Genomic DNA, 24,768 nt, shown 5'->3' with positions numbered 1-24,768 from the left:
TAGGGTGTCTCATAACATGGGACTCTGTTTTCCAGTGCTGGAAATAGAGGAGTTTTTAGTTGCAAAGGGTGACATTTGGAAATGGCTCCACTAACCCTGCAAGGTGCTAACTCAGTACTCTGGGTCACTGATACAGCAAAGCAGTTATGCAACTGCTCAATAGTAAGCACAATAATAGGGCCATTGACTTCAAAGGGCAGTGGATCAGGTCCTTAATCACTTGGAAAGGAAATGCACAATTGGTTTGTCATGGGTGGAAGTAAACCGTTTTGTTTGCCTTTACGACTAAGCTGATCCCTGAAAAAAAGTAAACAATTTTCTTTCATGTGGCGACAAAGCAAAACAATAGTGCTTGCATTCCTCTCATTTTTTAATTGTTAGTTTGAAACATACAATATCCTGCTGAATTGTATTCAATGTATATAAATAGCTGGCAACTGTGTATAGTAGCTAGGAAGAAGCTGTCTCAATCACAAAAGAAAACTTTTCCTACAGAGTCTACCAGAGTTATACTGCATAAGTGCTCCATGATAGATATCCTGGAGGTTCTGAAATGCGCCAGGAGGGCAGAGGGAGATAAAGTCTGCCAACCTGAATTTTTAGCAATCATTTCATAAGGGAGGTCAATGGACGGAGCAGAAAACAGACAAAAATCATCTGACAATTATGAAATATCTGTTTCACCTAATGAGCTGTATGACCACCAAGCACTTGTATTCTTATGCTGTCTGAGTGATATGATTCCTTTCAACAGCTCTGTTTCCTTATCATTAAAATTTGCTTCCCCTGTATAAAAACAAGTAAGGAGACATCCACTGTTCTTCAAGAAGGGCAAGGGAGTGGAGTTTTGGGGTCCCCTAGATGAGAGGAGATAGATTGGAGAACAGCATGTTTTCCTCACCAAGCCCATGGGGAAGTCACTGAAAAGTTAATGAAATCTCAGTTTGCCTTGACACTGTTGACCCCGTACTCCATGGGGCACGACACTTGCTGGAGAAGAAAACTTATCAGTTCAAATCTGTTGGGACCCTGGGACTTTCCACAGCAGCCTGCATGGGCCAAATTCAGGGCAATAGTGAGGGCAAACTAGGACAGTGGTCACATGCTTCGCTGGAGGTGCACTACTGGGTAGTCAAGGGGATGAGCTATCTCGAAAGCCATGGCAAATGCACAGAGCCAGTTCTGCTGCTTTGTTTTGTTAGAGTACAGACTAACACTGCTGCCTCTCTGTTACTCTCCAGGAAATGAATAATTAGTTTTTACCATATTGCATAATTAATCCGCGGAAGGCTCTGTCAGAAAATATTTTATAGAAAGAGGTTAGATATGTGAAAGAAGTAGGCAATTAGTAGGCAGTTATTCCCAAAACAAAACTACAACAGGATAAAGATATAAAGACTTTAAACCCACATTTCAGGGCATAAGTCAATTGTTAGCTACTAGTCCTATGTTCCTGCCCTAGCAATGATCAAGATAATGGTAATAACTCATCTCTGAACATATATTTAACCACACTTATACACAGTGCTTTTTTTGGTTAAAAAAAAAAGAGGAGCCAGTACTCAGCCTTATTCAAGATATGTACTAACATAAAGTAGATTTAAAATAATGCTAATTTGCACTAACATTCTTTACAACCATTCAAGGAAGTACTCAGTCAGCATTCTTGTGATCAGATTATGAGTGGGATTCAGAAAGGAATTTAAGCATTCCATATACGAGTATCACAACAACTAAGTTTTGGGGGCCTAGAAAATCCTAGGAATAACACTGCTGTCCATAAAGCCTATGTTAGGTTTCTGTACAAGGCATGGGGAGAGGTAGGTGGCATCAGAATGTAATCCACAAAAGCTAGGGCACTAGGCAGATAGCCACCTAACATTAGCATTTCCAAGAGGCTATGAGAGGGTATGCACTTGGCTCCACTCATTCTCAGAGATGGTCATCTATCTCTGCTTAAGGACCTACGAATTAGAATCTGCTGCCTGGAGACAGGCAGCTTAAATGTTTAAGCATACACCTATACTGCTGCAGAAGGTCAACCCACTCAAGGTTGATCTTCCAGGGATTGGTTTTGCGCATGTGCAAAACGGAGCTTTCTGGGGTTAATGTTGATCCTGGAACTACTCGCGAGCTGTGAGGATTAAGGAAGGTCAATGGGAGAAACTTCTTCCATCAACCTTCTTCCATGAGAATAGCCCTAGCAGTCAACTTCCGATAAGTCAATTTTAGTTACACAATTGACATAGCTAAAATTGCATATAAGTGGTCGACTGCTATGTCTACTGTAGACATTGCACTAGCCACTAAGCAACTTCTTGGGGAAATCACTTAGGCACATGCTTCACATAAAATGGCGGAGGAGAAGTTTTAGGCCCAGGGTTCAGTACTCACCTGTAATGTGGGGGACCTGAGTTCAATCACCCTCTCCTTTGCCAGGTGAGAGAAGGGACTTCCAAGTAGGGGCCTACCTTTCAGGCAGGGGCTCTACCCACTGAACTATGGGCTACTCTGAGCTGGTGACTGTTTCACTGTGGACAAACAATCACTAGAAGGGAGAAAGAAAGGAAATGACTTTGTCATCAAACAGTTAGGTATCCACCTGCGAGTGGGGAGACATAGGGGCCAGTCTCCATGCTTCAGTTATGATTTCACTATTTATCCACAATGGAACAACTTCAGCAGGACAGACTGAGGAAGTGCCACATCAGACCCTCCTATAATGGAGGGGGTTAGAGCCTCTTTCTAAGAGATAGGTGGATCTTCCTGTTCAAGTCCTTCCCCCCTTGCTGCTGTGGAGGTGTTGAAAGCGGAGGAAATGAATCAGTGCTCCCACAATTCATGTGTAGTAGCCAGAGGCACTGAGACCTCATATGAGTGTGAGTAAAGTCTCTGCTCTACAACCTAGGCTGAGAGCCAGCTGGACCTTAACTCAAGTGGTAGAGTACAGGGCTTTAGCTCCTCTGATCACAGGTTCAATACCTAGGGTGGGCAAGCCAAGTCTGGTGGTGTTACAGAGGCAAGTACCTGAATTACTAGGCTAAAGTTTATGAGGTAGCACTTCCACCAGACACATTTAGAACTGGGCATAGTTGCTGTATAGGGCAGCATGTACAATTTAGGGGTCTGTAATTTGTGAATTACTCCTGACTGTAGGGAGGAGGCAGGCACTGCAATGTCTAAAGTACAGGAGCAGCATGCATGCCCAGAGCCTGAAACAGGTGGTTATTAGGGAACTTTTACCTTGAAAACATAGACACACTGAACATGTTTAGGCACCTAAAGTATTTGAAAGGAGTTTGGTGGATCATTAATAGAGCAAAATCTGGCCCTTAAGCAGTGGGGCTTAGATGCCTAAGTACCATCAAAGCTCTGGATCTAAGTGACTTGCCCAAGATCATGCAGGAAAATCACTGGCAGAGTTAGGACTATATCCAAGTCTCAGGATGCTCAGCTCCATGTGCTATGCTTTACGATACACATATTCTAAAAAGGAGGTGAAAGAATAGTATTACAGTAAACTCTTTCATATCCAGCAGCCTCAAGACCAGGAGATTGCCAGATATTCAAACATTCAGGATAACAGAGAGGTATACCTAGCAATCATCAGTCACCATGGGCTCAGCACTCATTGGTGTCTGATGCCTTTTCCACTATTTCCTTCCATCTTTCCCTGTCCAGTGCAGAGTGGCTCAGTTTCTGTAGACTACTTCCGCACCAATCTAATATCTCCTCTATTATACCTAGCAATGCAGAACACTAAAGAAAAACAAGATTAGATATTAAGACACAAACAAAAATGTATGCAGAGTACTTTATTTACCAACAACAGTAGTATTGTATACTGTAAATGTATACTGTATTGGCTGTATTTTTGTATTTACTTTCACTATACTGTATTTATGGAAAAAACAACTAAAATTTAGTTATGGTTAAAATGCTGGTTATTTGAGAGTTTTGGATAACAGAATGCCAGATATGAAAGAGTTTACTGTATAACTAATAACTATAAAACCTAACTACCCAGATGCTATATAAAAGGTGCGGCAAGATCCATTAAGATCACATAGGCAAGAAAGATGAAAAACTAAGTTTCAAGGTGTGAGCTGCCTAAACTACAACTCAGAGCGCTGCTCATTAGTCACCTAATTTGGACCATGGTTCAGAACAGCTGAAGACCTACTAATAAGGTCGGGTTTGGAAGGTACTCTTATGACTAGTCTAAAACGCGCTGCCATAACAAAAATAAGAACACTGTGCTTCAAATATGGAATGTCCATCAGGACCCTTGGAAGATACTTTCCTACGGTAAGCTGCAGATCCTGCAATGAACTACATATGGGCAGATCCCTGTGCCTGTCATACTGCAGTGCAGAACTGGGCCCTGGAAGGCATCCAGGTTAGGATGTTTTTCCTGCTACTCACAGTACATGCCCCTTTTCTTAGTTTCAGCCTGTTACTCCTACTTATTGGCCTGTTAACTGCTTCCTTTGCACCTCCTCATCCCCACAAGATTTTCCTCTGATTTTCTTTATTTAAATCAAATGTAAAGAAAACAATTTTATGCTTCTAAAGCTCCTTTAGGCAGCACCTCTCAAAACTCCTTGCAATGGTGGGAACAGGTTACTAGCGTGGCTCCCATTTAACAGTGAGAGAAACCAAGGTGGAGACTACTAGGAGTAAGTTATGAGGAAAGAGAAATGAACGATGAGGAAAGAAAACAGGCCACAGCAAGGTCTTGCTCACAGATACGTTATAGAAGAAAATATCAATGGTGAGGGCATGTGTTACAAACGGATTGTAACCTATTGCTGATTGTGGCTGTCAGTTGGAAGCCAGAAAATCCAGCAAGAAAGAAGGGAATATCGCAAGGAGGTAGCCATGTTAGTCTGCCTCTTCACAAAACAACAACAAAAACAAACAAAACCAGTCCACTAGCACTTTAAAGACTAACAAACTGATTTATTAGGTGATGAGCTTTCCTGGGACAAACCCACTTCTTCAGATCTGGAAATTCAGAATTGGGGTTCTGGGAAGAAAGAGGGGGTAGATCTAGGATGACTCAGAAACAGAGGATAATCAACCACACAGAACATTTTAATCGTCAAATCACAGAGGTAAATGCGTGGTTGTGTAGGTGGTGTAGCAGGGAACGATTTGGTTTCTTTGACCATGGGATTCTGTTTCGTGAACAGGGATTGCTGAGAAGAGATGGGATCCACCTCACTAAAGCTACGTCTACACGTGAAGCCTACATCGAAGTAGCCTATTTCGATGAATAACATCTACACGTCCTCCACAGCTGGCAACGTCGATGTTCAACGTCGACGTTGCGCAGCACCACATTGAAATAGGCGCAGCCAGGGAACGTCTACATGCCAAAGTAGCACACATCGAAATAGGGGTGCCAGGCACACCTGCAGACAGGGTCACAGGGCGGGCTAGCGCTTCCGGGGCAACAGCTAGCCGCTCCCTTAAAGGGCCCCTCCCAGACACACTCAGCCTGCACAGAACGTGGTCTGCAGAGCCATAGGCACGCAGACTTCGGGCGACGCAGTCATGGACCCCCAGCAGCAGCAGCCAGAGGTCCACCCAGCCGCCCCTGCAGGAGCAGGGCTCGCCCTGCTCCATGCCATGCGGGAGGCAGCTGAGCACCTCCTTGCCACGCAGGAGGAGGAGGAGCAGCCTGCAGGGGAGGAGGACTCAACCCCCAACCCTGCAGCACCCCGACCCCCCTCCCCGGCCTCACACGCTGGTGGCTGTGGAGCTACCAAACCAGCACCGAGTGGTGGGAGCAGCTGGTGCTTGGGGAGTGGGACGACGACCGCTGGCTCAGGAACTTTAGGATGAGCTGGCAGACATTTCTGGAGCTGTGCCAGTGGCTCACCCCCGCACTCAGGCACCAGGACACCGCCATGCAGCGTGCCCTCCCAGTGGAGAAACGGGTCGGCATCACTGTCTGGAAGCTGGCCACTCCAGACAGCTACCGATCCGTGGGACAGCAGTTTGGCGTTGGCAAGGCCACTGTCGGGGCTCTCCTCATGGAGGTAAGAGGACCCATGGGGGGAGCGGGGGGAGACAGCCCTGGCAGGGCAGGGGGGCCCTGGCAGGGGAGGGGAGGGCAGGGGGGCCCGGGCAGGGCAGGGCAGGGGAGGGCAGGGGGGCCCTGGCAGGGGAGGGCCATGCACACCCTGCTCACCCCTCATTGGTGCTCTCCCATGTGCTTCCCCTGCAGGTCGTGAGCGCCATCAACGCCATGCTCCTCCACAGGCTCGTGAAGCTGGGGGTCCCAGATGCCACCATCGCGGGCTTTGCCACTCTGGGCTTCCCCAATTGCTTCAGGGCTCTGGATGGGACTCACATCCCCATCTGCGCTCCGGTGCACAGTGGAGGACGCTACATAAACCGGAAGGGCTACCACTCAGTGGTCCTCCAGGCCTTGGTGGACAGCCGGGGCCGTTTCCAGGACATTTATGTGGGCTGGCCTGGCAGCACCCACGACGCCCGGGTTTTCCGGAACTCGGGCCTGTGCTGCCGGCTAGAGGCGGGGACCTACATCCCCCACCAGGCCCCTCTGCGTCATCGCAGATGCGGCATACCCCCTCCGGCCCTGGCTCATGCACCCGTACACGGGCCACCTCTCTGCCAGCCAGGAGCGCTTCAACCAGCGCCTGAACCACGCGCGCCAGGTGGTGGAGCGCTCATTTGGCTGCCTCAAAGGGCGCTGGAGATGTCTCCTCACCCGCCTGGATGCGGGCCCCACCAACATCCCCCAGATTGTGGGTGCGTGCAGCGCCCTACACAATCTGGTGGAGAGCAAGGGGGAGGCCTTCTTTCAGGGCTGGGCTGTGGAGGTCGGCAGGGCCGATGTGCAGCCACTCGCTGCCCCCAGTCGCCAGGTGGACCCCGAAGGGACCCGGGTCCGGGAGGCCCTGCGGGCCCACTTCGATGAGGCCGCGGGGTGAACGCTGGCAGCCCCCCCCCCCGCCCCCCCCATCCTCCACAACACTCCCTGCCCCTATGCCCACACCACGGAGCACCCAACAGCACACCCCCCCCCACTTTTCCTGGACAAATAAAAGCAGACACTTGTTTGTGAAATCAAACTTGTTTACTTTGAACACTGTTCTAACTAATACTAACTATATACAGGAACTTCTAACTACCTTAAATATGAAAAGTGTATGTATATATTAACAAAAAAAAACAGGGATAACAAGGAAGGGGAGAACTATTTACATCGGGGGGGGGAAGGATCAGCCTGGGCAAACGGGGGGCACAAATAAATAAATACAAACTATATACAACGCAAAGAACAAAACAGTGGGGGGAATATATACAAGGGGGGGGCCACGTCCTGGGCCCCACGCCCCTGTAGTCCAGCACTGGCGGTGGGCGGCCGGGATCCCTGCCTCGGCCGCAGCCCTGTCCGGGGCTGGCTGGGGGCCGGGCGGACCGGCAGATACGGCCAGCGAGTGTCAGCTGGCCCCAGGTCTCCCTCGGCGGAATGGCCCTCGGTGGCGGGTGGCGGGGTGAAGGCGGATGGCGCGGCGACGACAGGAGCAGCGGGTGGCGTGGCAGGTGGAGCAGTCAAGGCGGGCGCAGCGGCGGCCACTGTGGCACGGGGGGCCAGGTAGTCCACTATGTGGTTAAAGGTCTCCATGTAGGCCCCCCATGCCTCTTGGCGCCAGGCCAGCGCCCCCTCCTGGAGGTGGAGGCGGCGTTGCTCCACCCGCAGCTGCTGCTCCGCGACCTCCACCTGCCGGCGGTGGAGGGCCAGCAGCTGGGGGTCCGCCGCCATCGGGTGGTGGTGCTGGGTCTGCCGTCTTGCCCACCGTGGGGCCGGTCGGTCCTCCGCCGAGGGGCTGGCCTGGAGCGATGGCCCCGGAGGGGATTCCGGGACCGCTGATGCCTCACCAGCGCTCTCCGGTCCTTCCGATGGTGCAGCTGCGGAACACAGAAGTGGGGGAAGAAGAGTGGAGACAGGCGTTAGTGTGGGCCCTGAGCCGTGGCCCTTGTCCCCCCACCCCTCTGCTGCAGGTTCCCCATCCCCGTCCCCGGGAGATGCTGCTGTGATGGGGTTCAAGGGTCCCCCTGCACTGCACCCTGTCCCCCGGTGGGAGTGACTCTCACTTCACTCAGCAGGGTCTGACAGGAGAGGTTTCTTAGGCAGCAGATGCCCACTTTCTCCCAGAAGTGACAGTACAGCAGTCAGAGACAGTCCTTCCAACCCGTCCTGCGGAGAAGACCGCAAGGAGTGCCCCTCTGGGGTGTAGCTTTCCCTCTCCTCAGGCTGGCTGCCTTCCAGCTCTCCCTTCCCCTAGCCTCTAACTGCGGCCCCCGATTCAAACCCAGCTCGACTCCTCCCTCCTCTTTGTTCAGGGCAGAGGTGTAACCTGCCAGTTGTAGCCCCAGGATCATCCTTAGCCACTGGGAGCTATTCAGCTTGTTGCTCATATCTAGCCTAAGACTCGCATTTGCACTCCCCCCACTCCATCACATGCTGCTGCTGCTGCTGCTGCTGCTGCGGGGTGTCCCAACCCCTCCTCCCGGGGGACCCTAGAGGTTCCGCTCCCCCCAGCCCCGGGGATGGGGCATGGCACTGTTGTGCTGGGGGCGGGGCAGGGGCTGATGCACTCCTGTGAGGGACATGCCACTGCTGTCCTTGGGGCCATGGCCATCTGGGCATGTGGAGGGCCCTGGCCACATATCTATTACCCCCGCCCCTCAACCCCGGGGGTGTACACCAGGGGGGGTACATACCTGTAGGTCCACTCCCACAGTCGGGGGACACCCAGGGGGCGGACGCCTGGCTGCTGCTCCTCGATGGCAGGAGGATGTGCAGGCCGGTGTCAGTGGAGGAGGAGTCCCCCTCCTTCTCCTCCTCCTCCTGCTCTGGTGCCCTGGGGGTGGGCTCCAGGGGGGGCCCCCGGGGTGCGGGGCTTACCTCCGGGGCGGACTCCGGCTGCAGGGCCTGCTGGGACTCCTCAGCCGAGGTATCAAGAGTGGCCGGAGGGGAGGAGGTGTGCCGGGTGCCCACGATGTCCCTGAGCTCCCTGTAAAAGGGGCAAGTGACGGGGGCGGCCCCAGATCGGCCGGCCGCATCCCGGGCCCGGGCGTAACCCTGCCGCAGCTCCTTGACTTTACTCTGGACATGGTCTGGAGTGCGGGCAGGGTGACCCCGGGCGGCCAGGCCCTCGGCCAGCCGAGCGAACGCATCCGCGTTCCGCCTCTTGCTCCCCATTACCTGGAGCACCTCCTCCTCGCTCCAGAGCCCCAGCAGGTCCCAAAGCTCGGCCTCCGTCCAGGAGGGGCCCCGCTGCCACTTGCCGCCCTGGCTGCCAGCCTGCGAGCCCTGGCTGCCCTGGCTGCCCTTGGGGGGGGTCCCCTGGGGGCACTGGGGGGGCTGCCGGGCGGCCATCACAGCTGGGTTGGCTGTCTGTGCTGGCTGAGGAACGTGCAGGCTGGCCGCGTGTCTGGGCTGCCGCCTGCACGTTCTCTCAGCTTCCTGCACAGGAAGGGAGGGGGCGGGGACATTTAAGGGGCCGCTCCACGCGGCCACCATTGAGCTCAGGGGCTGGAGAGAGCATCTCTCAACCCCTCAGCTGATGGCCACCATGGAGGACCCCACAATTTCGATGTTGCGGGACGCGCAACGACTACACGGTCCCTAGTTCGATGTTGAATGTCGAAGTGGGGCGCTATTCCCATCCCCTCATGTGGTTAGCGGCTTCGACGTCTCGCCACCTAACATCGATGTTAATATCGAAATAGCGCCCAACACGTGTAGCCGTGACGGGCGCTATTTCGAAGTTAGTGCCGCTACTTCAAAGTAGCGTGCACGTGTAGACACGGCTTAAAAGAGGAAAGAGTATCTTTGCAGGCAGGCTTGCAAACCTAGTGAGGAGGGCTTTAAACCAGGTTTGTCAAGGGAAAGTGACACAAGCCCCGAGGTAAGTGGGGAAGGAGGAGGGAACAATCAAGTGGGTTTCCTGGGTGAAGTGGAGAAAGTGGGACAATCGCCCCTTCTCTAAGATCCTTGTACACTAATGCCAGAAGCCTGGGGAACAAACAGGAAGAATTAGAGGCCCTGGCACAGTCAAACAAGTATGAGGTGGTTGGAATAACAGAGACTTGGTGGGACAATTCGCATAACTGGAGCACGGTCATGGAAGATTATAAATTGTTTAGGAAGGACAGATGGGAGAAAAGGAGGAGGAGTTGCGTTCTTTGTGAGGGAGCAGTATGATTGCTCAGAGCTCCAGTATGAGGAAGGTGAAAATCCAGTTGAGTATCTTTGGGTTACGCTTAGAGGTGGAAGTAACAGAGGTGATGTTGTAGTTGGTGTCTCTTATAGACCGCCAGATCAGGGAGATGAGATAGATGAGGGTTTCTTCAGGCAGCTAAGTGAAGCTTCCAAATCACAGGTCCTGGTTCTCATGGGAGACTTTAATCATCTGGACATTTGTTGGGAGACCAATACAGCAGCACACAGACAATCCAGGAAGTGTTTGGAGAATATTGGGGATAACTTCTTGGTACAAGCGCTGAAGGAACCCACCAGGGACCGTGCACAACTTGACCTGCAGCTCACAAACAGGGAAGAACTAGTAGAAGAAATAGAAGTGGGAGGGAACCTGGGCTGCAGCAACCATGAAATCATAGATTTCAGGATCCGTACAAAAGTAAGAAAGGTGAGCAGTAACATACAGACCCTTGATTTCAGAAGAGCAGACTTTGACTCCCTGAGAGAACAGATGAGCAGGATCCCTTAGGAAACAAAGGTGAAGGGGAAAAGAGTTGAAGAGAACTGGCAGTATTTTAAAGAAGTCTTACTGAAGGCACAGGAACAAACAATCCTGCTGCGTAGTAAGAAATGCAGACATGGTAGGCAACCAGCTTGGCTTAACAGGGAAATCCTTAGTCAGCTTAAATTAAAAAAGGATGCATACAAGAAATGGAAACATGGACAGTTGGCTAAGGAGGAGTATAAACATATGGCTGGAGAATGCCAGACAGTAACCAGGAAAGCAAAAGCACAATTGGAACTGCAGCTGGCAAGGGATGTGAAGAGTAATAAAAAGGGTTTCTACAGGCATGTGAACAACAAACAGGTTATCAGAGAAGGTGTGGGGCCATTACTGGATGAGGGAGGTAACCTAGTGACAGATGATGCAGGAAAAGCTGAAATACTCAATGCTTTTTTTGCCTCATTCTTCACGGACGAAGTCAACTTCCACATGATGGTCCTAGACGATGCAGTATGGGAAGGTGGAAGGGAACCATCTGTGGGGAAGGAACAAGTTCTGAACTATCTAGGAAAACTGGATGTGCACAAGTCCATGGGTCTGGATTTAATGCACCCCAGGGTACTGAGGGAATTGGCAGAGGTCATTGCTGAACCTTTGGCCATTATTCCTGAAGACTCTTGGAGATCAGGGGAGATATCAGATGACTGGAAGAAGGCAAACATACTGCCCACCTTTAAAAAAGGAAAGAAGGACAATCCAGGGAACTATAGACCACTCAGCCTTACCTCAATCCCTGAGAAAATAATGGAGGGAATCCTCAAGGAATCCATTTTGGAGCACTTGGAAGAGGGGAAAGTGATCAAAAGTAGCCAACATGGATTCACCAGGGGCAAGTCCTACCTGACCTATCTGATTAGCTTCTATGATGAGGTAAGAAGCTCTGTGGACATGGGGAAGTCAGTGGATGTGATATACCTTGACTTCAGCAAGGCTTTTGATACGGTCTCCCACAACATTCTTGTCCATAAGTTAAGGAAATATGGATTGGATCCTTGGACTATAAGATGGATCGAAAGCTGGCTTGAGGGTCGGGCCCAACGGATAGTGGTCAATGGCTCAATATCTGGATGGCGGTCTGTTTCAAGCAGAGTGCTGCAAGGCTTGGTTCTGGGGCTGGTGTTATTCAACATCTTTATTGATGACCTGGATGAGGGACTGGATTGCACCCTCAGCAAGTTTGCAGATGACACAAAACTAGGGGGAAAGGTAGATTCGTTGGAGGGTAGAGAGAGAATCCAGAGGGACCTGGATAAATTGGAGGACTGGGCCAAAAGAAATCTGATGCGGTTCAATAAGGAGAAGTGTAGAGTCCTGCACCTGGGGCGGAAGAATCCCAAGCATTGTTACAGGCTGGGGACCGACTGGCTCAGCAGTAGTATGATGGAAAGGGACCTAGGGGTTATGGTGGATGAAAGGCTGGATATGAGTAAACAGTGTGCCCTTGTAGCCAAGAAGACTAATGGCATACTAGGGTGAATTAGGAGGAGCATTTTGAGCAGATCTAAAGAAGTAGTTATTCCTCTTTATTTGGCACTGGTGAGGCCACATCTGGAATATTGTGTCCAGTTTTGGGTCCCCTAGTATAAAAAGGATGTAGATTTGCTGGAGCAGGTTCAGTGAAGGCCAAAAATTGATTAAGGGTCTGGAGCACAAGACCTATGAGGATAGGCTGAGGGATTTGGGCTTGTTAGTTTACAGAAGAGAAGACTTAGAGGTGATTTAATAGCAGCCTTCAACTTCCTGAAGGGGAGCTCTAAAAAGGAGGGTGAGAAACTGTTCGCAGTGGTGTCAGATGGCAGAACAAGGAGTACTGGTCTGAAGTTGAAGAGGGAGAGGTGTAGGTTAGATATTAGGAAAAACTACGTCACCAGGCTGGTGGTGAAGCATTGGAATGCGTTGCCTAGAGAGGTAGTGGATTCTCCATCTCTTGAGGTTTTTAAGTCCCTGCTGGACAAGGTCCTGGCTGGGATGACTTAGTGTGGGTTGATCCTGCTTGAAGCAGGGGGCTGGACTAGATGACCTCCTGAGGTCCCTTCCAGCCCTGTGATTCTGTGATTAACTGGACATGGGAGACCTTGGGTCACATGGCAGCTGATAAGCACCTATGGAGAACATGGCTAGTCCAGTGGGCTGAAAAGCACAGGATGGACTAAGCTCAGCAAAGTGAGGCCCGGGGAGTTCAATTCACACCCACAAAGTCAGCCAGCGCGTCTGGCCGCTCCATGTCCTATCCTCCCTCCTACGCCCCGCTTCCTGGTCTAAGCACCACCCCGGACTGCTTCCTGGGATCGGGACCAAACCCAGCCGCCTCAGCGCCGCCAGCATTTCAGGCAAGCCTCCGCCAATCGCTGCCCCAGGGGGCGCTGCAGCCAAGCAGCCCCTTCCCGGGATCCCGGCTCGCCTGCCTATTGCACTGGCGGGGGGGTAGCGCTCGGGCGACGGCAAGGACCCAGCTCTTCGGCGGCCAGGTGAGCTCCCGCCGGGGGAAGGCGCTGCGGGGCGCTGACGTCACAACGCAGAACAGGTGCCGCCGGGGCCCGAGGCAAAAGAGGGCGGGCAGGCGCGCGGCCGGCGGCTGGTAGTGAGCACGCGCGCGCGCCCGCCCGCCCGCCGGCCCCGAGGGAAGCGAAGGCGCGCACCCAGCCAGCCGCGGCGGGAGCGCCCGAGGGCAGCGCACAGCTGCAGGGGAGGTGAGTAGGACTTGCTCAGCGCTTCGCAGCGGGCTGCCGCTGTCTCCTGTCCGGCTCGCTGGGGACGGGGGCTGGCGCAACTTGTGCCGGGTCTTCCTCGGGCCCTGCGGCGGGGCAGCGCCCCGAACAGCTCGGCCGAGGGGGCAGCCTGCGGGCGTTGCGGGGCCGGGCGAGCCCTGGGCAGGGGCAGCAGGAGAGCGGCAGTGGCAGCGTGGCGCTGGGCTTCTCTCTTGCCCCAGTCCCGTTAAGCCGCTCGTTTGCGGCGCTTCCCCGTGGCCTCCAGGCGGGCGCCGCCGGGACTGGTCCGGCTTTGGGTGCGTGCGGGCGCGCCCGGCAGGTGGAGGCGCCCCTGGGCTCGGGGCGCGCGGCCGAGGGAAGGGAGCAGGGCGGGCTGCTGCTGCCGGGCTGCGCCGCGAACTTGACGAACTCCTCTTAATTGCCCCGGCTGCGCTCGGGCCGGGCGCAGGGACCCGCGCATCCCCCGGCGCGGTGCTGCGCTGCGGTGCGGGGCCCGGTCAGGTGACGCCTGTGGCTGGCCAGCGCTGCGGAGGGCGAGCTGGACGGACGTGTGCTTTCCATGCACGCGCTGTTTTAAACCGGGCCCCTGGGAAGGGGTGGTGGGAGAGGAGGGCCGGGTGCCTTGCGGGGAGGGGTCCTTCCCAATCCCGTGTTCCCCTCGCTCCTGTACTATGCGCTAGCTCCCCACGTAGCCGACCTTTGATGCAGATAATACGGTCTGCTCCCTTCTCCCCCCCCCCCCCCGTTGCTGTGGTTGTCACTAATGCCTAAAACAGTAGCCCATGGTTAATAGGTGGTGGCGTTTAAGGGACCTTCAAAATTACCTGGATAAAGCAACTTCAGTAGGACACCCATATTGAAATGTAGGGGGGTTTGGAATGCGTTCAGGCTGGGTAGGACCCCTGCTTAGGAATCCCTTGGCTGGTTCTTACAGTCTTAAATCCTTATTCCTCTCCCCGCCCCCCCCCCGCCCTTTTTGTAGGAAAAGTGCCCCAGACACTTTTATAAGTGAAATATGAAACTACATAGACCAAGTGTTGTCAAGTACATTAACATGTTGGAAGGCTAGATTTTTTCTCTCAATTTATGCAACTCTTGGGTGCTAATTATGAAAGGAAACAAAATGCTCCTTTGTTTTGAGTAGCTTTGTGCCCATAGAACCCTTTGTGCTTAACCACGTGTCATCTGCTCCTTGCTCCAGAAATTTACTTTTCTTTTGCTTCTTATTGTGTAAGTTACCTTGACCTGGAGGGCCTACCTGCCATCTCACTGTAACTAGTCAACCAATTCTTTTTACTTGGAGACTTTAAAAGTTGTGGTTTTCATCAGGTGACTGAGCTTGTACTGTACTATCAAAATCTGAAGTGAAGTTCTTATGAGTTTCTGCTTTGCTTTTAGAAATTGAGTGCTTTGTTTACTAACCTCCCCTACTTTCCCTATAATTAAAAATAAGATATTGAGAATACATATCTCTTGTCAATTTTGTGGCCTGCCATATAAAACTCACATCTTCAGAACAAGTAGAAAAAATGTCTGTGTCCAGTAGAGTGGTATAGCAAAATCCTCTTTAGAGAGTTAGACTCTGTTTGGAGCACATAGAAGTGGGGTGGCACATTGTGATGAGTTTCTGCAGTGAATGTGGAAGTTCAAAATGTTAGAAAGGTGACATATTTAACTACTAGTAATTGCTAGCAACTGTCTTGATCAGTATAGTGTAGTAGTACTAGTAGTAGTGGTAGAACTAGCTACAACATTCATGCCATATTTTTAAAAATATTTTGGAAGTTTACACCTTTTCATTTCTATTTATACAACATAAAGCTGGCAAAGAGTAGAGCAATGAAGTTGGAAAAGGGCATTGAGCTCAAATTTGACACCATGGTTCCAAGGCCAACCAGGGGCTGGATATTAAAAAACAAGCAAGCAAAAAAAAAAAACCTCAAGAAGCTTGTGATTAAATGGAAGAACTAAAAGATCTTGGAAAATACTTCAACAAGAATGCATGATAAAGTGTGCTTTTGGGACAAAGATGATGAAAGCCCTTCATAGCTTGCTCCACAATATAATCTTATAAATTGCCACGAGGTTAAATATTTCTAGGTTTGCCCATAAAGATTTTCAAGAAGATGGTTACAGTACCACAGGTGTTGAATATGGTTGTCATCCACTACATATTTAAGTCTTACCTGCTTTAAGTAGCAATAGTATTTTTCTTCCCTTTATTTCAGGGGTTTGGCAATGATAGTTTGACATGAAGTACATTTTGTGAAACAAATTAGTGAGCACGAAAGCTGTATTTTATACCAGGTTGTTGCTGTTTGAGCTCAGTTGGTACACAGTAGTTGCTTCCAACTTTTGGGGGAAAAAAAAAGTTAGTGTTAAAGGACTATCATTTATGTGAGCAGGAATGCTTTGAGACTGTCTAAATCCTCACAAATTTAGAGACCACTTGTTGACACACATGGAGGCAGTTACTGTGGATTATAAATATGAGTTGACTTTATTGCCTTTTTTTGACTGGGGGACTATAGTATGCCCCAACTGTTTTGTTTCCTAAATTATGAATGATATATTGTGGGTGACAGACGACAGGTTCTACTGAGGTCTAATAAAAGCTGTTTGACTCCAGCTGTGTTTTCTTAGAGTCAAAATTTAAGGATTAATCTTAGTTTTGCTTTATAATCTTCAATTCTCCAAATACATAGCAAGCAAAAACAAAATGTGAGGCACATGGCAATAACTTTTCTGTTGAGATTCTTGTTCCTTCCTTACTACCTAGATGGGAAGAATTTCACTATAGCAATGTTTTCTTGCTCATTTGTAGCTTTCTTCTGTTTTTTGGTCAACAAGGCATCCATTATGGGCCCCCATGTCCTGCTCAGACTTCTGTTATGTCAAAGGGGTGTGAAGGTCTGTGGCTGAGAGCAGAAACCATCTCTTATAAAGTAACCCAGTCATGCATGTACCCAGCTTAGCTATGCCTTTTGAACTGATTCTTGAATCCAGCAGCATGAAGCCAGCCTTCATACTGGGGACTGCTGACCTTACGTGGCACTGTGGCCACAGACGACAACTTATTACTGATGACTGTTCTCTGATCAGATTTGATGAAGGTCTGAGCTCTACAGCTTGCTGATGGGACTGCTGCAGATTGACCTGGTGTCTATCCTATAAAAATAATTTATTCAGGAGTGCTGCTGTCCACCACTATCCCAGGGCTGGGATCCCAACCGTCTTCCTGAGTCTGAGGGCTTACAGGCTGTGGAGGGTGTTTGTCTCTCTGGTGTTTGAAACCAGGTATTATGGGATTGAGCCCAGTCCCATTATTTAGCTTCATTAGTGGATCAGTTCCTTCAATCTGTTTCTGGCACAAGTTTATCTGAGAACTAGACCCACTATGCAATGAGTTCTTTTAATGGATTCCTGCCAGCAAGAGGTGCAAGCTACGCACTTGGCTGCCACCATCAACTGTCGCCCAGGTTCCTGAATAGTTAATTATCTCTCTTACGTGGATAAGAATGGTCCCGAGTTGAACAGTTGTATACCTACTTCCCTGAGTGATTCAGCTGTAAAATATTTTTTCCATGGGTAACTACAAATCTTGCCCATTCATGTACAAATTAAGTTCCTCCCTGATTTGCTGATTTTTCTGGGTTGGTCAGTTTGTGGAGACCTGGCAGCTCACAACCCTGCTTGGTGCAGCATTTCATACCAGTTTACAGAAGGCCCTGGTTACAATTTTGAATGAATTACAAATTGTCTTAACCCAGGTGAAGACACATGGGACAGTTGTGTCTAATGGCCACTGCATGGATGTTGGAGTTTAAAAGAGGCAGCAGCTGGTCTCAGCAACTCCTTTTTTCTTGACTTATGTGACCTAAACCCTAGTACTCTGAGTGGAACATAGGTCATCTACAAGTCTCCTCCACTTCATTATGTCTTGAGACAAAACTTCTAGCTGAGTTCAGGAGTACCCCAGTTGTCTCAATCTCAGTAGGTCTTCTCCACGTTGTTTGATGTCTTCCTCTTATGGAACCTGCAAGGAATACACAAGTGACAGCTTGATGCACTGTGCTGGATGGTGTTTTTCTGAGTGTGTGTCCTATCCATCTCTATTTTCTTCTGATTTGAATTGTCAAGTGATTATGGTCATGCTCTCTTCCAGGTTCCTCATTTGTGATAGTCTTGCCATTTGATGCAAAGGAGGTACCTCGGGCATCTGTTCATGAATGTCCGTAGCTTGTGATTTGAAGACCTGTTAGTATGCCACGTGTTGCCTCTGTACAAGAGCACACTTTTCACATCTATGTTGAAGAACTGCAGTTCCATCTTCATTCCTTTTGGAAACTCCATATGGGATGAAGATTCTTGAATGCAGCTGTTGCTTTCCCTATCCTGACATTGATATCCTTGTCTGCTTCTCCGTCTCTGCCTGTAATACTCACTAAGTCAGTGGACTGCTTCACATGTTGCCTTGTCAATGAACTAGCAGCCCACCAGTGGGCTTCGTGTACAAGTCATGTCTGCAGATCCATGCATCAGTTTATGTAACCCACTCCCTTGCTCTTGAAAATTTCATAGCTGTTAAAATTAGCCATTCAACTCTTGTTTCCCATGGGACGCTCACATGTGGTTTTTTTTCTCTCTTTAAATGTCAGGGATTGTCTGCACCCCTTGTGCCTTTATTCTCCATTGGGCAGTGACAGCAGCAGCACCAAATCTGAACAAAGATGACCTAGGTTCCCTAACAGGGAACTGTCATTAGTAAATATCTGCCATAAAAATATTTTTGTGAGGGAACCCTCACTGCCATGAAGAAAGAAAGAGGCCCATTCTTAGCTGCTCCCACTGCTATATAAGCCACTAATACCTGTCCTCACCTCCCTCTTTCAGCCCTATGGATTCACCTTGTCCCCTCTCATTTATTTTTTTAAAAACATCCACAAAGTTAAGATGCTTGTTCCCTTCCTTCTTAGTCCCTAAACTCCAAGGCCCTACCTGCAGTATCATTTGGTGGGCCAGGCACTAGTTTGTTGCCTCTAAATGGTCCAGGAAGTGCCGTTTGAGACTGACCTTGAACAAGGCACCCTCCTGGATGCACTGGTATGTCTGAGAACTTGCACCTGATATCTAAGAAGCTCATTAAAGAGCTGTTGGGGTCCCGTTGGCCCTCTAACTCAGACCACTACTCTACTTTCTTTACAGCAGATTTAGTTGGGATGTTAATCTTTTTATCCTGCTACAAATGATGCCTGGTAAGTGACCAGGTATGGCTGGTGCCAGACTTGAGCATATGGCATATTCCTGATGCACAAGTATCTGATCTTTGAGAATAGGGCACATTGTGTGCAGGCCTGTTCTTATCTGATATTGATTGCATTCCTTTCTCATGAGCTTTAGATGTTTGTGGTGCTACTGATATCTGGCTAGTCAGGCTGGTTAAGCTTGAAAACTTCTCTCTCCCATAGGGAGCCTTTCACCTTCCTTTTTTCACCCAACAGAAGTTGTACTCAAAGTTATCAGAGGGCTGGTGGCATCTTTTTTGGGTTTCTTGGGGGTTCCTGGGCCTGAGTCCCACTTCATCCTTATCCACCTGAAATTGAGGCACAACATTGACTATGCTGTTGTTCCCAGACCGAAGTTTAGCAGTAACCTAGATGTTATTGAGTGCTGCAGGACAAGTGCCCTGCAGACCTCATCACTCCGAGTGATCTTGAAGACTGCTTATCAGTAACATGTATCATTCTTGGGTTCTAAACTCACTTCTCCTAAGGAGTCACTTCAACTAAAGTGGGAAAGAATTCCAGGAATTTACTGTCCCCTTTCACATTCAGTCAAGGGGCCACTTCTGAGCCTACCACCTACCTTGGCTTTAAAAAAAATTACATTGCATCAGACCCAATTATTAGATTTGCCTCTAGCATAACATCTGTTCTTCTCCCTGAAAGCAACATCCCATTTAAGTGATACAGAAAGTGTTCCAGTAGCCATAAATCTACATTCCTTTGACTTGCTCTTAAATAAGTCAGCCTTGCTATCCTAGCAGTAGCAAGTGACAGCCAAGCACAAAGTGCTCACTCTGGTGCCTTGACTTTATATGCAGAAATAGGGTGATAATAAAAGACTGCAGTAATGTAGTTTGTAGGGCAACCTTTGCCAGAGCTTATTTCTGGAACATCCATAATTACCAGCCTAACTATTGAACTCCATTCCTAAATTGGTTGCCTTAGGGAAGAACCTCCCTGTCTTCATTTTGCTAATGATGCTCCCAGCCTACCAGCCATGATCTGGAATGAGGCCAACAGAGGAGAAAAAAATTAAGTAAATAAATCTGACAGGACAATTTAAAGCAGTGCATTCACCAGTTAAATGCTATCTAGCATGCAAAGAGTCCATAGGTTATAAATACTCAGTGAACAAATGTTGAACTCAAACTAAAAATGACATAAAATAGTGGCTGCTGGGCATCTTTGTTCACCACCACAGTACTACTCTTCATTCTTCAGAAGTTCAAATAATTGTATATGTGATGATACCATAGAAAGAAATGTTCTTTCAGTGCAAATAAATGGCCCATGCTCTTGAGTGCACAGCTTAACTTTATTTCTGACATTCCATCTACTTTCCAGGTTAAAAGAACAATCTACTCTTGCACTGGGATACTGATTTTGGCCATAACTGTAGAGCTGTGAGATTTCTAATCCAGTCTTATGTTAAGTAAGCCTCCCCTCCCCACCAAAAAACAATGAGGTGGAAGATAATTTCTAGGTTTTGAATTGCCTTTTTAGCTTTACTGTGCATGATTCCACATGTTTCTTTTCAATGAAGAGGTCAAGGAACACTTTGATGAAAACAGATTTGTTTGTTTTATAATATATATCAGGTAGGGCCTTAACACAGAATTGTAGGATGCTGTGTCAAATTGTGGTTGAGTGGTTCAGAAGATATGGAAAATTGTAGAAAAGTAGTAATGGACCCTAGAGTTACCAAAACTGTCAAATTTGTGGCACAAGATGTTGATTGTTTCATCTGTCAACAAATACAGCTAACAGACTGCACTGGATAGGCAGCGAATGAGCCAATCTTAAAAGTGCTTGAGAAGCTCAAAGCTTATATTCCTTGTAGCAGATCTACCTATAGAATATTGCACATAGCAGTACTTTGTATGAGCCCTGTAAATGGGGTTATCTCAACAAGTGGTGAAAAGTGAAGTGTTCTGTTTTTTGCTTTCTACTCTGGAAGATAATTAAAATGAATGAAAATTGCCTTTTCTCTCAGCACAGAGAAATTCATTTAGTTGTTCTGAAATTGATCCATAAAGTAAGCTGGCTGCTCACAATTTTTCTGCCGAAAGCTCAATATGGAGACCCAATGAAGATTTCATTAACTTCTTGTCTTTATTGAACGAAACTTCACACCAAGTATGTATTAAAACAGCTAAGCTGTATAGCTGTTCAACTTAGTTGTCATGCTAGTTTGAAATAATTATTTATGGTATCTATTATGGCAATTGTTTGACCTTTTTAGAACTGTAAGATTCAAAACTTGTGAATACTAATGCCTGCCATACAGAGTAAGAACTTTATCACTACATAGCCTTTAACACCTTTGGTTCTCATTTATAGCCTTTATTTTAAGGCAATTTTGTAATGTGGTGTTGTACCACTGGGGGTTTGGCTTTGGTCACTTCAGCTTCAAGCTTAACAGATTGAAAGTTACCACTGCCACTTGCTGCAAGGTAAGTTGCTAGGAACACACACAGGCCAAAGATTGTGACCACATGCAATTTGCAAGCAGGCCAGAGAATTCTGATGGAGGAGGCATGGGAGGAATTAGACCACAGGCCAGAGAATTCAAAGGCGCCTGGAGCAGCCACTGTGGTGGCTGTGGCAGGATTGCCAGGCCTTTTGGAGTGCCGCTCCATACAGCTCTAGGCAGTGCTTTGGGATGACTGCTCTCGGCCTCACCCCTTTTGCCCAAGACCCTGCCTTTTCTGGGGGATGTGGAGCTAGTTACTCCACACGGCTTGCCCTGGGGTCTATGGAGGCTGTTGTCACTATTCATAAACACAACATCTAGTCTATTTTACAAACTTAAAGTTACAATTAAAGGCATGATTACCCAAGCATATAGAAATTCTACAAAGACCTATGCACAAGGTAAAATTATAGTTGTAGTTTCATTCTTAAGAGCTGTGTTAGGGTCTGATGATCTCATGGATTGTTAACCAGTAGAGGGATGGCTTCTGCTGGAGTTTCCAATTGTCCTAATCCAAGCACCTTATTTGACTATACCTCAGTAACTTTTTTGCACACAGTATACTATGGTCAGGATGATTACTGGCTACCCTTTTAAGCAAAATACTTCTACGGTTAACTTTTTAAAATATTACCCATTGGTGAATCTTTCCCTGTAATCTTACAGCATTGGGTTATTCTTTGGTCAGTTACTTATCAACATTCTGTAACACTGTGGTCTAATGTGGCAAAGCTTAAAATCTTGTAGGCCTTATGTTTCAACCCTCCTTTATGTACCGAACTTAGTTTTGAGGTGTAAAGAGACTTTGAAGTTGCCCAGGCACTTGAAAGTACCAAAGGGTTAGCCGCGTCTACGAGCGAGCTGGCACTTTGAGGTTTAACACTCTGGAGTTGCTGTGGGGGAGAATTAGCTTAACGAAGTGCTGCATATGCACTGCAGCACTTCATTAGTAATCCCCTGACACCATACTTATCATGCTCCATTCGAAGTAGCGAGCTAGTGTAGACACAACCACTATTTATTTAGTATTGTTTTGATGTAACCAGGAAGGTAAACTAAACATCAAGAAAGTTACCAGTTCAAGACTACTGACGGAACTTCTAGTAGCTAAGTTGCTTAAAATTGACGCTAGCTAAATAAAACTACTATGATAAGATTTGGTGCAAAGTATTAGAAATATCTCCTTCATTGTTCATGATCATACAGCAGTCAAAACAAGGCCCTGTAGATAAGTACTAGGCATAGCTTGGTGTTTCACTTGAGACAGATGGGTCACTGGAAGTTACTGCTTAGAGTACAACCATTTTTTGAAGTAGTGGAGAAGTTTGTTCAGTGAGATCACCTTAATGCTGTGTTAATGAAAATTTCTTAAGGAAATAATGTCCAACTGAGAGAAATGAATCCATTATTAGCACAACTGGGTTATTCTAGCCAGATCTGCGTCTCAAAATAAAAATTTGAGGCAAAAGCATGGGACTGATACCACGCTACATCCCTTCTCAAGGGCCCCTAGTTTGCTTGAACTGCTGGAATGAAGAAAAATGCATTTGAATGTGTTCATGAAGCTGGCCTCTTGGTTGGATTTGGTTGTAGATGTTTCATTTAGTTTTTCTACTTCGGCCACTTTGAGCAAATGTATACTTTTGTATACAACACAGCTATGTTGTTGAAACATCTGTTTTTACCACTTTAAAAAATACAACAAAACAAAAATCTTTTCAGGTAAGGGCATCAGGGAGCAATACACATCTCATAGAACTGGAAGGGACCTCGGGAGGTCATAGAGTCCAGTGCCCTGCCCTCTTGGCAGGACCAAGCACCATCCCTGACATAACTTTTTTTTTGCCCCAGATCCCTAAGTGGCCACTTCAAGGATTTAAATCACAATCCTGGGTTTAATAAGCCAATGCTCAAACCACTGAGCCATCCCTCCCCCAGGCTTCGCTACACTACACTAATTATGATCTTAACAGTTTGTCCATCTTTTTTGCATGTTTTCTCTAGTTCCCAAAAAGTTGCACAAACAAAGGTTTAAAATAGCTTACATATTAGTGTACCTTCTACTGCTAAAGTAACCTTTTCTTCTACTACTCTGGGGTACAACCCCCCTCCATGATGGGTATTGCTTTAATACCTTTTTTTCCTCTCTTTATCCCCAAGCAAGTAGAATAGAATAGCTACTCTAATTTCTATTCTAGTTACAGAGATGATAGTTGATGTTCAGTGAAAACAATTTCAGCTCTGATCGCTGTTCAGTTAGTGCACTTAAGGAAACCCAATCTCAGCGAGTGTAGCATTGACTGCTTTTCTAATGTTAACAAATTTTAACATTTGGCACTCCAGTGTCTTGTCTGCAACATTCTAGTCTGCTTTAGTTTTGTGTGAGTGCATATTGACTTTCTGATGCTTGATTTTTAAACTTAATAGTAACTTGAAAATGAACTAATCTTTGGACTCTGGAGCAAACTATCAACCAACTGCAAGTGGTTGGCTTTTGTACCCGCACCTCGGACAAACTCAAATAACTGATTTCAAAAGAACAGTGGTTGTATAATAGCCCTTTCGACTTGGCAGCATGTCAAGATCTACAAACATACTCCTCTATCAGTGAATGACTTTACCAGGAAGGAAAATCTGATAGCCTTTATAAACAATCCAGTAGTATTTATTAATGTTATATAAAGCAACCAAAGTCAAGATTCCCAAAGGTTAAGATGTTACTCATCTGTACTGTGGTGTTATGGCTGAGGGGACCTCGTTAAAGGAGTCCCATCTAAGTGGAGAAGCCCACTCTAGGAACTGTTAGATTATTATTGCTTTTTTGTTCTGTATTTACAGTGATATACTGGAAACTGTCAATCATTAAATTTGGTCAGAGCAAGATGCTTTGAGTCCCTCTCAAGGTATCTCTTGTGACTAGTAGCTAAGACGCATAATAGAATGCAAATTGGACTGGCTTCCAGTACTGGGTTTTCTTCATTATATGGGAGTACCCTTTTATTTTACTATCCCCTTCCCCCCCCCCGCCAAAGAGCCAGATCCTCCTGCCATGCTAGATCCAAACTTAGTCATTTTACCAATAAGGAAGGTGGGATGGGGGTTTTCAGGTGCAACTCCTGTGCTAACAAAGAGGCTGTAAAAGGAAGGAACCAGGAGAAACTACTTGAAGGGGATGTCGAGAAGGTGTTGGGAGACTTTCAGGCTTAAAATAACTGGTGCTCAGTGATCTCCTAACATGCCATATTGAAACTTTTGAATGTGCCAAGTGCTTTTAGTACCATTGACTGACATGTTGACTTTCTCAAATTGAAGGTAATCTTTTGAATGACTCTTTTTGTGAAGAGGTTGCTTCTGGTCCTCATACTGAGGACACCCCCTGTGGGGAGTATTGGAAGCTTATGTCACAGCTGGTCTCCTACTCTGCTTATGTGAGAATGTAGGATGGCCATTAGCTGGAAGTGGCTGGTAATGTTTTCAGTATGCTCACGCCA

At 47.8% G+C, this 24,768-nt stretch overlaps 2 protein-coding genes across 2 annotated transcripts in view; one reads left to right on the top strand and one right to left on the bottom strand.

Annotated features, from left to right (window-relative positions):
• Positions 1–7,262: 7,262 nt before the first annotated feature.
• Positions 7,263–10,642, bottom strand: LOC142012040 (uncharacterized). Its single transcript, XM_074991826.1, has 2 exons — positions 8,764–10,642; positions 7,263–7,947 (listed from the first exon to the last, which is right to left on the bottom strand). Exons 1-2 carry the CDS (start codon positions 9,563–9,565, stop codon positions 7,298–7,300), a joined length of 1,452 nt encoding a protein of 483 aa, XP_074847927.1. The 5' UTR covers positions 9,566–10,642; the 3' UTR covers positions 7,263–7,297.
• Positions 10,643–13,283: 2,641 nt separating this feature from the next.
• Positions 13,284–24,768, top strand: part of MTUS1 (microtubule associated scaffold protein 1) — a 162,543-nt gene continuing 151,058 nt past the window's right edge. Inside the window, exon 1 of the mRNA XM_074992859.1 lies at positions 13,284–13,501. The gene's annotated coding sequence lies outside the window, so the exon portion shown is untranslated. The remainder of the gene's footprint in view (positions 13,502–24,768) is intronic.

Source organism: Carettochelys insculpta, chromosome 4, assembly GCF_033958435.1.
Source record: "Carettochelys insculpta isolate YL-2023 chromosome 4, ASM3395843v1, whole genome shotgun sequence".
NCBI lineage: Eukaryota > Metazoa > Chordata > Testudines > Carettochelyidae > Carettochelys > Carettochelys insculpta.
The sequence above is the reverse complement of the archived record's forward strand: the minus strand, read 5'-3'. Positions and strand labels throughout refer to the sequence as shown.

Bases quoted from the DNA above. Each gene is read 5' to 3' on its own strand.
- LOC142012040 (XM_074991826.1), bottom strand. From the start codon at position 9,565: ATGGTGGCCGCGTGGAGCGGCCCCTTAAATGTCCCCGCCCCCTCCCTT. The intron at 7,948-8,763 runs GTATGTACCCCC...TGTGTTCCGCAG, and splicing joins CTGTGGGAGTGGACCTACAG to CTGCACCATCGGAAGGACCG.